The sequence below is a fragment of the Thunnus albacares genome, chromosome 3 (genome assembly GCF_914725855.1).
Source record: "Thunnus albacares chromosome 3, fThuAlb1.1, whole genome shotgun sequence".
Lineage (NCBI taxonomy): Eukaryota > Metazoa > Chordata > Actinopteri > Scombriformes > Scombridae > Thunnus > Thunnus albacares.
In genome coordinates, this window is record NC_058108.1 from 17,732,811 (window position 1) to 17,748,440 (window position 15,630).

Here is a 15,630-nt window from a genome sequence, read left to right on the forward strand (position 1 = left end):
TCCTTTGCTTCCTCCCCTGGCTCCGTGCATTCCAGAAATCATTTCGTAGTCAGGATTTTTCACCATTGGAAGTTTTGTTTGAAGGGCAGTAACGTAAGACTCCGTTTCTCCAGTGTGACAAACAAACCCTATATCATCAAATACATCACTTGCAAACTTTTGGTTGAGGTAAGTAACCCTGTGCTCTGTTTTGTAGTGTTATTATTCATTAGTGTTATTGTTTAAGTAGGGCAGTGGCGCATTTTATATTTTTCTGGCACAAAACAGTGAGGTTGAAGTGCCGAATTTCACCTCTAATGTCAAGGTGTTTACATCTACATCGGATAATAAGAAATAAAGATATTCTCATTTTTTGTAGCATCCCAATTTTAGGGGACAACATGTTGAATAATTGAACATAAACTTTAAGAAAGTTATCATATTAAATGTTTGTATCAGACAGTGGTCAGTGATTGTTTGAGGACATAAGAAGATTCTGTCTATACCTGTATGCACACTGTCTATACCTGTATGCACACTGTCTATACCTGTATGCACCCTGTCTATACCTGTATGCACCCTGTCTGTACCTGTATGCACACTGTCTTTACCTGTTTGCACCCTGTCTGTACCTGTATGCACACTGTCTTTACCTGTTTGCACCCTGTCTTACCTGTATGCACACTGTCTATACTTGTTTGCACACTGTCTGTTCCTGTATGCACCGTTTATTTATATAGCACCAAATTACAACAGAAATGATCTCAGGGCACTTTTCACATAGAGCAGGTATAGACTGAAACTCTTTAATTTACAGAGACCCAACATTCCCCCATGAGCAAGCACTTGGTGACAGCAGCAAGGAAAAACTCCCCTTTAACGGGTAGAAACCTCAAGCAGAACCAGGCTCTAGGTTGGCAGCCATCTGCCTTGACCGGTTAGTGAGAAAGACGGAGGGGGAGAGGGGAGAGAGGGACACAGAGCACAGCAACAACAATAATAACAATAACAACAACAATAAAAATAGAAATATGACTAATAATAATAGTGGTAGCAATGGGCAAATACGACTTTAATAATAATAGTAGTAACAGTGGGTGTCAAGCTGGACCAAGGGGACAGCAGAGCAGGTGTTCCGCAGCCACAGGCAGCAGGTGGTCCACAACCGAAAGTCACCTGAGAGACGAGAAAACACACAACTCCGGGGAAGATGTTAGAAGTTAGTAACATGCATTAATGGGGCATGAATGCCTACAGATGGAGAGGAGGAGAGATGAGCTCAGTGCATCATGGGAAGTCCCCGGCAGTCTAGACCTATAGCAGCATAACTAGGGGCTGGTCCAAGGCAAGCCTGGTCAGCCCTAACCATAAGCTTTATCAAAAAGGAAAGTTTTAAGCCTACTCTTAAACATAGAGAGGTTGTCTGTCCCCAAGACCAAAACTGGAAGATGGTTCCACGGGAGAGAAACTTGACAGCTGAAGGCTCTGCCTCTCATTCTACTTTTGGAAATTCTAGGAACCACAAGTAAACCTGCATTCTGGGAGTGCAGTGTTCTAGTGGGAAAATAGGGTACTATGAGCTGTTAAAATATGATGGTACCTGACCATTAAGGGCTTTGAAGGTGAAGAGAAGGATTTTAAATTCTATTCTGGATTTTACATGGAGCCAGTGCAGAGAGGATAAAATGGGAGAAATATGATCTCTTTTTCTAGTTTTGTCAGTACACTTGCAGCTGCATTCTGGACCAGCTGGACAGTTTTTAGAGACTTGTTGGGGCAGTCTGATAATAAGGAATTGCAATAATCCAGTCTAGAAGTAACACATTTTTTTCTACATCTTTTTGAGACAGGATGTGCCTGATTTTTGCAATATTACGTAGGTGAAAAAAGGCAGTCCTTGAAATTTGTTTTACATGGGAGTTAAAGGACATATCCTGATCAAAGATAACTCCCACATTGCTTGCGGTGGTGCCATCTAGAGTAGCTATATCATTAGATGATGTGTTTCTAAGGTGTTTAGGGCCAAGCACAAGAACTTCAGTTTTGTCTGAGTTTAGTAGCAATGCAACCTGTCTGTACCTTGCCCTGTGGTACTTATACAGTTATGCACCCTGTCTATACTTTTATGTTCCCTCTCTGTACCTGTATGCACCCTGTCTACACTTTAACTTGGGTGGCTGTGGCTCAGGAGGCATAATGGGTCGTCCACTAATCGGAAGACTGGTGGTTCCATCCCCGGCTCCTCCAGTCAGCATGTGGAAATGTCCTTGGGCAAGATACTTAACCCCCAAGTGCTCCCGATGGCTGCGCCAGAGGTGTGTGTGTGTGTGTGTGTCAATGTGCATTAGATTAGATCCTGATGAGCAAGTTGGCACATTGCATGGCAGCCTCTGCCATTAGTGTATGAATGTATGTGTGAATGAGTGACTGTTGACATGTATTATAGAGCACTTTGAGTGATTTGAAGACTAGAAAGGCGCTATAGAAATGCAGTCCATTTACCATTTACCATTAGTAAACTGTCTATACCTTAATCACATGCTGTCATACCTGTATGCATCCTGTGGTACTTGTATGCACACTGCTTGTACTTGTATACAACATGCACCTTGACTATACCTGTATGTACCCTGTTGTATCTGACTGTATGCACTCTGTCTTTGCCTGAATCTAGCCTGTCTGTACCTGTATGTGCCCTGTTATACAGTGTATATGTTTGTACCCCCTCTGTTCCTTTATGGCATGCTATCATATCCGTATGTAGCCTATCTGTACCCTGTCTATACCTGTATATACCCTCTCTGTTTACCCTGTCTATATATCTACCCTCTCTGTAACTGTATGTACCCTGTCTATACCTGTATGTACCTCTATGTACCCAGCTGTATCTGTAGTTAATTAGTTATTTTATTGGCACAAATAGATAAAACATTTGGGTCCAAACAATATACAAAAAGTCATATATACAATAAAGCCATTAATATTAAAAGATGATACAAATAACAATACAAAAACCCACACATACCCCGTGTATACCTGTATGTACCCTATCTGTACTTGTTTGTACCCTGGCTATAACTGTATGTAACTGTTTGTATCTGTGTGAACCCTGTTGATAACTGTTTGCACCCTCTCTGCACCTGTAAGGGAGAACAGGGTAAATTGAGCCTGTGGGTAAAATGATCCACCCCCTTTATCTAGGTAACCATGAACAAAAGTAACCATGTGACCACAAATTAAGTAACTCAAGCACATGGAGAGAGTGGTAAGCAAAACAGAGCAAAAAAAAAAAGATTTTGTCATACCATATTTTCAGTTGTATGTAGCTTTGTATTTTGTATTTTGTATGGTGTGTTCTGTGTGGGTTTTTTTGTTTGTTTTGTTTTGTTTTGTTTGTTTGTTTGTTTGTTTGTTTGTTTGTTTGTTTGTTTGTTTGTTTGTTTGTTTGTTTGTTTGTTTTGGGGGGGTGTTGTTGTTGTTGTTGTTGTTTTGCTTCGTACTGTTTGTTGTGCTGTTGTATGTTTTGGTTGTGGGGGACTATGGATGCAAATTAGCTTCAAGCTAACTCCGGTGTAGTACATCTTTAATGTTTAAAACTGCACACTGTCCCAATCAATAAATCAAATCAAATCAAATTCATCATGTTACTAAAGTTATCAGTCTCGTATCTTAATTAAAATTGATAAGTTTTGGACATTATTACATGTTAATTTGACCATGTGCTTATCAATACTCAGTAGTATTGTTTGACCCAGGCCTCCTGCTACCTTGTATGTTCACCCTCACATAAGAAGACAATCATATTGTTAGTTATTTTTCCATCAGCTCAACTCATTTATTTTTACTATAATGAAAACTGTAAGCAAACTGGGTGGCACTTCTAAATTCCAACTAAATTTCCACCCCCTTACATAAATACAACATTGATTACTGCATGATTAAGTGAAAATGCATCAAATGAACCAACACTGACCAAATGTTTACATGAAGGAAATAAGTGACTTTGTTTTCTTGAATAATAAAGGACAAAATGTTCCCCTCACTTCCGCAGGGCCATGTCAACTCATTTCGTAATGAACCTGACCCCCCTTTTAATCCCCACTGCTTTTTACTCTCCCTTGCCTTTCTTCTCCGCCTCCTCTCTTCTTCCTCCCACCACATCTGCTTCTCATCCAGCAGCATTCCTGTCTTTCCTAAGAGGATTCTGACATGTGGTTTTGATGAACTAGCACACTCACACACGCTCTCGCTGTTCCCTTTTTTCTCTCTTTCTCTACCTCATTCTGTTCGGTATTTCTCAATCCCTCTCTCCCTGTCCAAACATATACACACAAAGCAAACCCACATGAATGCACTTGCACAGATACAACACACATGCTACTTAGTTTTATTGGCTTCCCACAGTCCTTTGCCCTCCCCAGCAGTGTGTTTCAGGATCATGTGTCTCTGTTGTTCTTTGAGTCTATTCATGTCTTTTCTTCTCTTGTGTCCCTGTTTCTCTTTTGCTCTGGTTAAAATGTGCAGTTTTTGAACATTGTGTAGAAATTATATTATTTTTTGCAAAGATTTTTTCCCTGCAGTGAAACATTTTTTATGCACCCTGACATTTTATCTACCCTACATATCCCCTTCTATAATTTCACTTAAAACACTATATGCTATTCTGACTTCATTGTGAAGGAGTGTGTGAAGATAACAGTAACAGTGTAGCCAGTCAGCGCTCCCAACTAGATATGACATTGTTGAATGTTAACAAAATAACAAATCAGGATCATTCTGAATAGCTGACTCTGTAGATTCAGAGCCCACAAACTAATATAATTATTAAGTATAAATAAATAATAAATAAAGTTCTTACTGTATACCTACACCGGGACATATTGTAAATAAAAGGGAAGAAGCCAAAAGGTTAGGGAGTAAGAAGGTTTGACATTTTTGTTCAAGAGGGACATAGAGATACATTTTCTAAACTACTGAGTACTTACCAAATAGTTATGGGATACAGCAGTGTTGTTGTTACTGGGCAGGAAAAATGGGATAACAGTGTTGATACTGAGTTTTACAATTGCAGGGTTGAAAAATTAGAGGTCACTTGGCTGTTGATAGCAGTGAAACAGTGAAATATAATGAAAATGAATAGTGGTTTGGTGGAAAATATCTTTCCATTCCATTCCAGGTCCATTCAACTGTTCTGTTCTGACTTCAGTTTCCTGTTTTGCAGTATCATGTCTTCTGAGGGGGTGATGCCAGCAGCTGAACCCAGGTTACACCGACTCTCCTCCTGGTTTGACCCTGAAACTGCTGCGGTGAGATCAGTACACCACTTAGTCTGAGTGGAGTAAACTTTATTTGAATTTAAAGCCATATATGTTATTATTGAGTAGGGTGTAATACCAACTGTCTGCGTCCGTGTAGGTGGTGACTATCCTCCTGGGGCTGTTCCAGGTGCTGCTGTCTGTCCCACTTGCTTATGCTGACCAAACTCTGCCAAAACTCTTCATACTGCCACTTGTCCTAGGAATTGTAGTATGTATCTCATGATTCTTATTCTCATTTTTAGTCTGTGCTTATGTATTGCCTGCTCTAGCATGTAACTTTACATAACATTTCAGTCATCATTCAAGAATAATGTGAATAATGCCATTCTTCAAAGGGCAACAGCTGTACATGTTCCTCGGTCTTGGTCTTACTGGTCTGCCTTAAAATAGAGGTGTTCAGTACACCAACAGATGAATCTTAAAGCTGAATAGAGTATACCAAATTGTCATTGTCACTGACTGAATCAGTAGCTTTTAGTAGTGGAGCTCCCCTCACTGGTGACTGAAAGCACCTACATTCAACTATCAGCTCAACCTCTTATATACAGTATGCTACTTCCTGGTTAAAAGCTTATTGAAAACCCAGAAAGCTAGAAAACAGTCATCATGTCATAATTCTGTTGCAGCTATTAATAACAGTGCTTATAGTCCAGGTTTTACACTGAACTTAATAGAATAGTTTGGACCAGACTGAACAGCCCTTAGGTGTCAGTATGCTTCAAAGTGCTGTATAGTGTTGGATGGTCAAACAAGGTCTGAAACTCACTCCCCTCACACATTTCTGACATCTTACGTGAGGGGCTGCGTCCGACAATTTTTGTACACACTGACAATCCACTTCATGTGGTGATTGGCCAGGTGTGTGGATGTGAGAAAGTAGGCGGTGTTTGAATTATTCTCTTAATATCATTATTTTTTATTCTTTACAAAACTCTTTGTATTGTGTGCTTGAATGCAACTGCTTAAAGAATGGGTTCACATTTATTCAGGTCTATCCTAATACAACACTCAAATGTCCATGCCTGTAAAACACATTCAGTTAGAGTGACCAAATGGGTGAAATAATTCCTTGTGTAAAAAATATATCCTGGCATGCAGAAATGATATCAAAGATCACCAGGTGAAATACAAGGTTTCTGCAGGATTGTCTGCGGCACTCACGCAGTTAACAGTCATGTGTATGTGTGTGTGTGTTGCAGATTGTGGCAGGAGGATCATTCACCATGGCCAATGAGAGGAACCCCAGCAGACTACTGGTATGTTAAGACAACAAGCTAAGCCTCTCATATCTTCTCCTGAATGTCAGACAACACATTCCTGAAAATATTTTTAGGGATCTGATAGATTGACATTTCATGTTTTCATCCATACAAACAACAAAATCTCATATAAAGTAAACCATATAATTTCATACTCATAGTCAACCTAGGCACAATCTCTTAGGGCCATTGTGATATTACTTGTAATAATACTGTAAATATACTTTGTATTATTTTATAAATGTTAACAGTAATTCACATAAAAAGCAAGAACATCAGCTCATTTAAATTTTACTACAGTACAGTCAGTGCATGGGTGTTTCAAAGTGCCACAGTGATGGATCTTGACTGCCGTCCACAGCTTCGAGGTTGTGCCTGCAGTAATGTGGTTGGCCTGCTGGGGGCACTGCTTGCCTTCTGCCTCTACTGCTTCAGCCTCAGCAAAGAAGGCAGCAAAGAGCCGTGTGTACCTGTTAATTCTGAATTTGCTTTCCGACCTTCCCTTTATGGGTGTCCTGGGGAATTCCTGACGGTCAGTATGTTGCTTTCATCAAACTTTTCCTTTCCTTTCTGAAGTGAAGAAAAGGGAAAACAAAAAAAAGGTAATAAGACTGAGAGCTAAGCAAAATGATGGAGTTTGGGAAGGATAGATAGATGGGTGAGATGGAAGGATGGCAATGTGACGATGATGATGATGATTAAGAGAAATACGTGGGTGCATAGATAGAGTAAAAGAGTTATGAAGTAAGGGATAATAGTGGATTGTCCTGTCTCATGAGAATATTCAATAATGTAGATAAGGCTAATCAGTCAGTTTAGTCACTGCTGTGTGTATGACTGTGTAATGTGTTTACTGCAGGCATACTGCTGGAGTGTGACACTGCTGCTGCTGCTCTATGACACTGGTGCTGTGGTCCTGCACTGCCTGCTGTCTGTCTCCGCTCTCAAAGCACTCAAAACGGACTAATATCACACTGTCTTTAAAGTAGTAAATCCCTTTGGGATCTCTATTTTTTTTAATTATCTATATGTTTTAAACCCAAACCTATCCTTTAATTATGGAGCTGGAGCCAGGAGGCATTTAGATTAGCTTAGCATAAAGACTGGAAGCCGGTGAAAACAGCTAGCCTGACTCAAGTAGGTGTAAAAAATACACTTACCAACTCCTCTAATGCTCACATGCTAACTCCCCAAAACTGCAAATTGTCTTCTTTACATTTATGTATAAATTAAACACTTGCTTCCAATCTTTATGCTAAGTTAAGTTATCACCTTCTGGCTCCAGCACCATAGTTAAAGGATAGGTTTGGATTTTTGTTTTTTTTTTCTTTGTCTTAATACAATGTGTACATGGAAATGAGTCATCATTGCTCTAACAATTCTTACTCTCCAACTGACCCTGAAGCTGTTCCTGTTGTGGTTTGCAAGGTGGACCCAAATGCTGACACAGACTAGAGTGAAGATGAATGAAATAAGACTTTATTGCCAGGGAGGTGGGGAATGGAGGTGGATGGAGTGGGGATAAAGCAGGCTGAGGCAGAGGACTGGAGGGCTGAGATGAGTGAGGGAGAATGGCAAGGGCTGGCAGAGAGAAGCAGGTGGTAGTGGGCTGGAGAGCGTGCAAGCTGGCAGGCAGGTGAGTGGTGGCCAGTGCGATTACATAGGCTACAAAGTCAATGCAAAGAAGCAATCACGTAAATTCACCTGGGGCAGCAGAAATTAACGTGACTACACGTCTGTGCAAATGTTTCAACTTGAGCAAAAAATTCACGTGTATCCCTGGACTTTTATGAATGTGTTTCATAAATGTACAGAGAGGAGAGGAAAAAGGAGAGAGACTGGAGGGAAATAACAGACAGAACTGGAGTATGTGGTCAAAGGCTGAACTGAACACAAACACTGGAACACTCCCACAGATGCAGTGTGTTGCATTACTGTACATTAGCTGTAAACTAATTTCAGTTAGCTAAATCAAGTCAGTATCTTCTAAAATTACAGTGTGTTTAGTACAAAATTCCCTAGTTTTGTTTCCACGAATGAAGTTTCTCACTGAGCTGTGGCAGAGGGATACATTCTGGTAGAGGTGGTGTGTAAGCCAAGTGTTGGAGTCATCCGGCTTTTACTACTCAAGACGCTCAGAGAAAACTTTAAAGTGATTTTTTTTCTTTGCAGATTTGATAGCTGGAGTATTTTTGCAGCCTGTGTTTTTGGACACTAATATTTTAACAATCCGCTCAGCTGATTGACCCCAAGATCAGCTGTTCTGGTTGTTCTGAGAGTGCTGAAGCATCGTATTAGCATTAGCTGAACTTTGGAATGCATATTTGCACAGAACGAGGGCTGTGGATTTTGGCCCCCATTTCTCACAATGTAGTCACGTTCTGAGAGAATAGCTTCAGGGTTAGTACGGAGGGTAGGAATTGTTACAGCGACTGACACCCATTTCCATATACATAGTGGCATGTGTATTGTATTGAGACAGACTTGAAAAAACACTGAACGTATCCTTTAACCAACAGTCATATGAGTGGTATCAGTCTCTTTATCTCACTCTTGGAAAGAAAGTGAGTAAACATATTTCCCAAAATGTCAAACTATTCCTTTAAGAAGTAGACAGGCCTCCCTTGTCCAATGAACTTGAACTCAAAGGAAAGTCTGTCGATATGGTCAACTGTCCTATCGGCTAGTGGTTCCCAACCTGGGGGTCAGGAATCTAATAATGATTAAAATGATTCAAAAGAAAGAAGTATTTATGTTAATTTCTGTTGATTTTTTTTAACCTTTCTTGCAAAATATGGGTCTTATCTCATCTCTCACATCTCTCCAGCTCTTAAGAGGGCAGGTGAGACAGATGGTCAACTTTTAAAACTAATTAAAACATGTACTTATTAGGATTACCATCTTGTTTCTCATTTTTTTAAAGGACCATTTTTTTATTACAAGACTGTCAGCTAACATTGTTATAGCAAATACCTCAGTTTTAAAATTTTTACCCATTAAAGTGATCTACTCCTGATTCACTGCTAGCCAATTGTAGACCAAATTTCACCTAAACTTCAACTGTATTTGTGAGTACCCTATTAACAAGGAACACCACTGATGTGAATTTAAATGTATAAATTTAGTTTTAATTTATGAATATAGTTAATAATAGTTATTACAAAATCTGAACTGTGGGGCTGATAGTATAGAAGATACATTTACCAGAACACTAAACCTGCCTCAAGTTTTATTTTCATAGGTGTATTTTTGCCATTAAGAAAGCCTCACAAAATGATAGTTTGGTGTGTTGGCTTTGAAAATGGATGTGGCTGGGCTATGTGTCATTACTGAATGTGTTAATATGTTTACTCATTAACAACAATTAATTATTGCAGCTTTAAAGTTACACCAAGAAATGTTTACCACTTGGGGGCAGAAGAACTGACTAACACGCTGACAAGCCCACAGTCTGATATATTTTTGTCTTATAAAGTTGCTATTGTAACATTTTAGCACAAATACCTATTTACATTTACAACCAATTCAGGCAGTTATTTTGAGTCGAGTTTTCTGGGTACTTGGTGATAAGTTGTTGTCTTTCTAGTTCTGCTTATATGTTCACCAGTTAGCTGCTAACTCTGTCTGTCTGCTGTTTGATGCTGGGCTGGTAGTGTACAGTGTTTACGATTCAGAGTTGGAAACAGCTGCCTTTTGGAAACAGGATTGATAAGAACAAGGAGACTAAAACATAACACATACAATAAAATCATGAACCAAACAATAAGAAAAAATCAAACAAACAATAAGCTAAAAGAGGCTAAAAAGCTCTGTGCAGCTGCAGAGTTGGGTGATAATTCTTTGTGGGTTTGTCACTGCGACCATACATCACAAATGTTAATCTGATGGAGAAAAATACTGATTGCTTGAGCTTCAGAGAATTTATGTCTAACCTACTTGTATGAAAAACACCAATTTCAAAATGACTTGTTAACATTTCTAGAGACTATGAATATGTGACAAAATTACCTTTAAGTGAATAACTGTAAATATTTGAAGTAAATGGTATTGACTCATAGTTATCTATCATCAAACTTGTGCTTCAATAATCTGTTCATGTATTTTTTTAACCAATTGCAGATATACTAAAAACAATCCAATTTGGGGACAGAAACAGAGGTTACAGATGTAACACCAATTTTACAGGAACATATGACACATACTGTACATACACACCTGTTCAGTCTGTATTTACGTGGATGTTTATATAGCACTTTGTAATGATATATATGTAGTGTTTTACAATTTTATAACAAATCAAATATAAAGAAAATAATGAATATAGGGGAGGGCACTAACATGAACATCTGCACTAGTCAACTCTAATCATTTTAAAGGAAGCAGCTTGTTGCAGCATTACATGGTGGCAAAATTTTTTAGGCCTGTATGCATGTTGTGGGAAGACAAACACCTTACACAAAGCCTTACAATATAAGCTTATACTTTATAAAGGTGTTGCTCTTATTGTGTCCACACCCTGCCTGTGCAAAAATACAGCTTATTCAAATGGTGTCCACTCATGATGTAATAAACTGTTTCTAAGACTCATGGTGTTTTACCATGTTGTCATCTATGGTTTTTTTGACAAGACTGACTTATTATGAGTGTTTCCATTACAGGGCCTGGGCAGTCAGCCAAAGAGCAGCTGTTGCCCAGGTAAACCGCTTCACAGTATATTGATTTGATTTGATTTATTGATTTGGACAGTGTGTAGTTTTAAATATTAAAGATGCACTGCTCCGGAGTTAGCTTGAAGCTAATTTGCATCTGTTGTCCCCCCACAATCAAAATATACAACGGCACAACAACAAACAGTACAAAGCACAAAAAAAAAAACAAATAACCAACCAAAAAAATACAAAACAAAACAAACAAAAAAAACCCCACACAGAACACACCATACAAAATACAAAGCTACACACAACAGCACATCAAATACACCCATAATGTCACACAGCTGATTGGTCTTTAGTACATGTTTTAGTTTGGCCTTGAATGTATTGATAGAACTACAGTTCATCATATCATCAGGTAAGGCATTCCACTGAGTTGTGGCTTTCACAGAGAAAGCTGACTGCCCAAATGCAGTGCGACAAAATGGTATGGTACAGTCTTTTATAGAGGATATTCTGGAGGATCTAATAGAACTTACTGAGAGAGTACACAAAGTGACATAGTGGAGGAGGGGCCAAACCATTTAAAATTTTATAAACTAGGCACAAATTTGAGAATAATCTAAAAGTCTCAAAGCATTGGCTTTTGTCCAGAGTTTTTAGAGTTTGTTTGTATAAGGACTCAAGGGTTTATGGCTGTTTCTCCAGCCTGCCCCCAACATGTGATGCAATAAGATATATGGAAAAGAATCATAGCATGCATAAATATCTTGGCTGCATCCAAAGAGAGATTGTTTCTAATGTCTAAAATTTGCTAAGTTGTACTTTATGGTTTTAACCGTTTTTTTAACATGTTTCTTAAAGTTCAAATTTGGATCCGGTGTCACACCAAGATATTTAAAATCAGTAACTATGTCATTTTTTTCACCTTTGATGAAAATATCAGCATTAGGAGGTAGTACCATAGTTTTAGAGAAAATACCTTTTGTCTTGTTTACATTTAGACTCAGACATGATTGATCAAGCCAATGTGTGATCCTTTCCAATGCAATTGTTCTCTTAGCAGCAGCTAACTCAGTTGTTTTTGCATGTGTGCACACAACGGTATCATCTGCATACATTTGTAGTTCTACATCATGACACTGTTGAGGGAGATCATTAATATATAGGCTAAATAATAGGGGACACTGACCCTTGTGGAACACCCATTGTGCACTTCATGCTACTGGACAGTGTGTCACCAACTTTAATACATTGTATCCTATTGGATAAATATGAAGACATTCATGCCAGTGCGCTAGATGAGAAGTTAAAGTTAGAGAGTTTTGATATTAAAAAATCATGATTGACTGTATCAAATGCTTTACGCAGATATACAAATACATTACCAACTACTCCTTTGTCAAGTCTTGATTGATGAAGTGCAAGGTAGCAGTTTCAGTGGAATGATTTGCTCTAAAGCCAAATTGCATACAATGTAGACCAAAATTGCTTGTATTAAGAAATGTTGTCAGTTGTTTAATGACAACTTTCTCAGCAACCTTTGAGAGTACTGGCAGTATGCTTATTGGTCTGTAGTTACTGGCTTCAAGGCAGTCTCCAGATTTAAAAATAGGTGTGACAATGGCATATTTCCAGTCATCAGGAAAGGAGCTGTGTTTAAAAGACAATTTAATTAAATGAGCAATAGGGGGAGTTAAAATATCTTTGTGTGATTTGACAAACGTAGTATCAAATTGGAAAGCATCTCTACTTTTGGAGCTTTTTAAGGAGCTGATGATTTTGTATGTCATTAGTCTCTACCACCTCAAAAACCTGACCTGTTGCATCTATAGGAATAATATCCAGTTTCTTTTTCATAATTTTTTTTCCTAACTCATATACAGACTCAAAAAAAAATATTAAAGACAGAAGCAACAGTAAATGATCTTCAATTAACTTTCCCTGTACTTCGAGTTTAAAATCTCCTAAAAATGCTGGGTCCCTCCTTGTGAGATTATTGATGTTTTTCCAGATCAATTTACTGTTGCCTTTTGCCTCAGTCAAAATACTGAGATAAATATGAGATTTAGCATCTCCTAGCTCTTGGATAACTTTGTTCCTTAAACCTTTCCAAATCAGCGTGTCAGTGTCTCTTCTAGTTTTAATTGCCTTCCTTAGTGCAGCATCTCTAGACTTAATTAGTTTCCACAAATTTTCATTAAACCACAGTAAATTGTTTTTATTTTTAGATTTTATCTGTATCCTCACATTAAATCTTTCCCTCACAGAGTTGATTCTATGAGTAAAAGTATCACAGCCTTTTACTAGTTGTTCTAGTTGGAATTTCTCTGTGATCATTTTTAGTTTTTTTTTTAATTTTTTTATTAGTCAAAGCAGGTCTCTAGTCAAATAGCAGGGTTAATATACACAACTGTCACACTGAAAACAGTTTGTCACATGCAGACACTGTCATAACAAGCTGTCTTTTTAGTCAAATACTGCCAGTAAAAAGGTCCAGAAATGTTTGTTATACTGTATGTTCTTACTGTGTTCTTACCTGCTACAAGATGTTCAGGAGAAAGCCACATTACAATAGTCTCTCTTTTATTTCTGTAGCCATTAAAATGCTGCATTTGTTCATGTAATACAGAGACATCAACACATAGATTCATCTTTGTCTTAGAACTGCAGTCAGTTTCGGCATGTGTAATAATCCTCCACATTTATATAGGATGGAAGAGTCTATCTTTGGGTTGGTCTTTAGCTGTTTTAAATATAAATTTTTATTGGTTATATTTTTCACTTTTATTACTTTTATTTTACACATTGTAGTTTTTATATTCCTAATATTATATTTGGCTACAGATTTTTGCTCTTCATCTGTATATTCCTGTGAATAGGCTTGGGCGGTATCAAGGTATTACAGTATACCAGGGTATTTAGAAATGTTGAAGGTATGATGTTCGATACCGTCAAAAATAAAGACGCTCCTCTTTCTATTAAACTGATAAGGACATGCTGTATTGAGGTGATGTATTGTCGCGCCACCAAAGGTCAGTCTTTACTGAACCATGGCTGTATAAAGAGAACTGCATACAGCGTTGGAGGCGGGGCTCCATTCATTCTTATGAAAGTTGCTCAGTGGTGCATGACACCAAAAAAAACACTTCCCACTGTAAAGAAATATCCAGGATGAATGCATACTGCGCACGCTCTATGGGTGCATTGGGTCCATAGAGTGTGTGCAGTATGCACCAGAGTTGGCTAACTTCCCATTTAGTCCTGCACTAACTTGAATGGGGTTAAAATAATTAAATTGTGCAGCTCTTCTAGACTTTCCAAACATTATCGTACCGAATGGATCAAATTCTGATAGTGAAATGAGTCATTTCAAAGGGGTTGTGACGCTCAAGAAATGGATCCACCGTTTTACAGTCGCTCCTTTTCCCATGATTGTGTGCGGCAGAAATGCTTTTTGGGCCACTGTCAGACCTGCAAATTGTAATTCCACACTTTGGCCACTACATCAAACTGGCTTCAAAGCCCAGCGCTGTTTCTGGGGGCTTGGTTGGAACAGGGAGCAGAGCAGAGAGAGGATGGTGACTGGCGACTCACAATAAACACAATATTGCAATAGCAAGCAACCACCACACGAGGCTAGGCTTGTTTTACACTTCAAAAGGATCGCCGCGCACAGTGTCAGCCAATTTTTCCCAGTGGTCGCTCACGGTATTGCAACGAAAAATCCCCCTGTGGCCCAAAAAGCATTTTCCCCATAGACCACCACTGTGAAAGAGACGTCTGTAAAACTGTTGACACATCGAACTTCAAACAAGGTCAATTATGACTCTTTCTATTATGAACTTTTGATCCATGGAGGTTTTATATTTGTAAAACTTTCCTTGAGCTGAGAAAAGCAATTTAAAAATCCATGACGTCACCATAATGTTAAGTCTATGGGCCGAGCGGGAACTCGCGGGTGGAACCAGCGGGGGAAACACTACTGCACATACTCAGTGGGCTGCACAACGCAGAAGCAAACCCGGAAGCTAGAAACTTTTTTTGGCATTATGCCAGCTGAGCAATTCCTATAGGAATGAATAGGCGCCATTTTTAGTCCAGTATCCAGCTCTTCTTATACATCCATGGGCTCCATGGAGCCTCGCGCTGCTAGCATCCAGGCTAACAAGCTAACCTGTTGCTCAGCCCTCATAATAGAGCCAGTCTCAGGGTGAGCTGACCAGGGGCCAAAGTGAGCTGACTGGGGGTTGGTGCTGATTGCTGATACTCGGTAGTTAATAGTGAATACTTTGTCTTGGTTATGTGTTTAAACTCTCCTGGGTCACCACATGGCAGGGCAGGCTGCCATTTAACCTATGAGGTAGTTTTCCACCAATCATACAATCTAAAGGCATGTCCAGCCAGACTCCATTCATAAAT

General features: G+C 38.9%; 1 protein-coding gene across 1 annotated transcript; it reads left to right on the forward strand.

The window, feature by feature from the left end:
• The first annotated feature begins 45 nt into the window (after positions 1–45).
• Positions 46–11,153, forward strand: si:dkey-9i23.16 (uncharacterized protein LOC571915 homolog). The gene is made up of 6 exons (XM_044346748.1): positions 46–168; positions 5,201–5,285; positions 5,395–5,505; positions 6,497–6,553; positions 6,918–7,088; positions 7,416–11,153. The coding sequence occupies exons 2-6, from the start codon at positions 5,205–5,207 to the stop codon at positions 7,521–7,523; spliced, it is 528 nt and encodes a 175-aa protein (XP_044202683.1). The 5' UTR covers positions 46–168; positions 5,201–5,204; the 3' UTR covers positions 7,524–11,153.
• Positions 11,154–15,630: the final 4,477 nt, after the last annotated feature.

Coding starts and splice junctions, on each gene's coding strand:
- si:dkey-9i23.16 (XM_044346748.1), top strand. CDS start 5,205: ATGTCTTCTGAGGGGGTGATGCCAGCAGCTGAACCCAGGTTACACCGA. Junction 5,506..6,496: donor CACTTGTCCTAGGAATTGTA/GTATGTATCTCA, acceptor TGTGTGTTGCAG/ATTGTGGCAGGAGGATCATT. Junction 6,554..6,917: donor GGAACCCCAGCAGACTACTG/GTATGTTAAGAC, acceptor TGCCGTCCACAG/CTTCGAGGTTGTGCCTGCAG.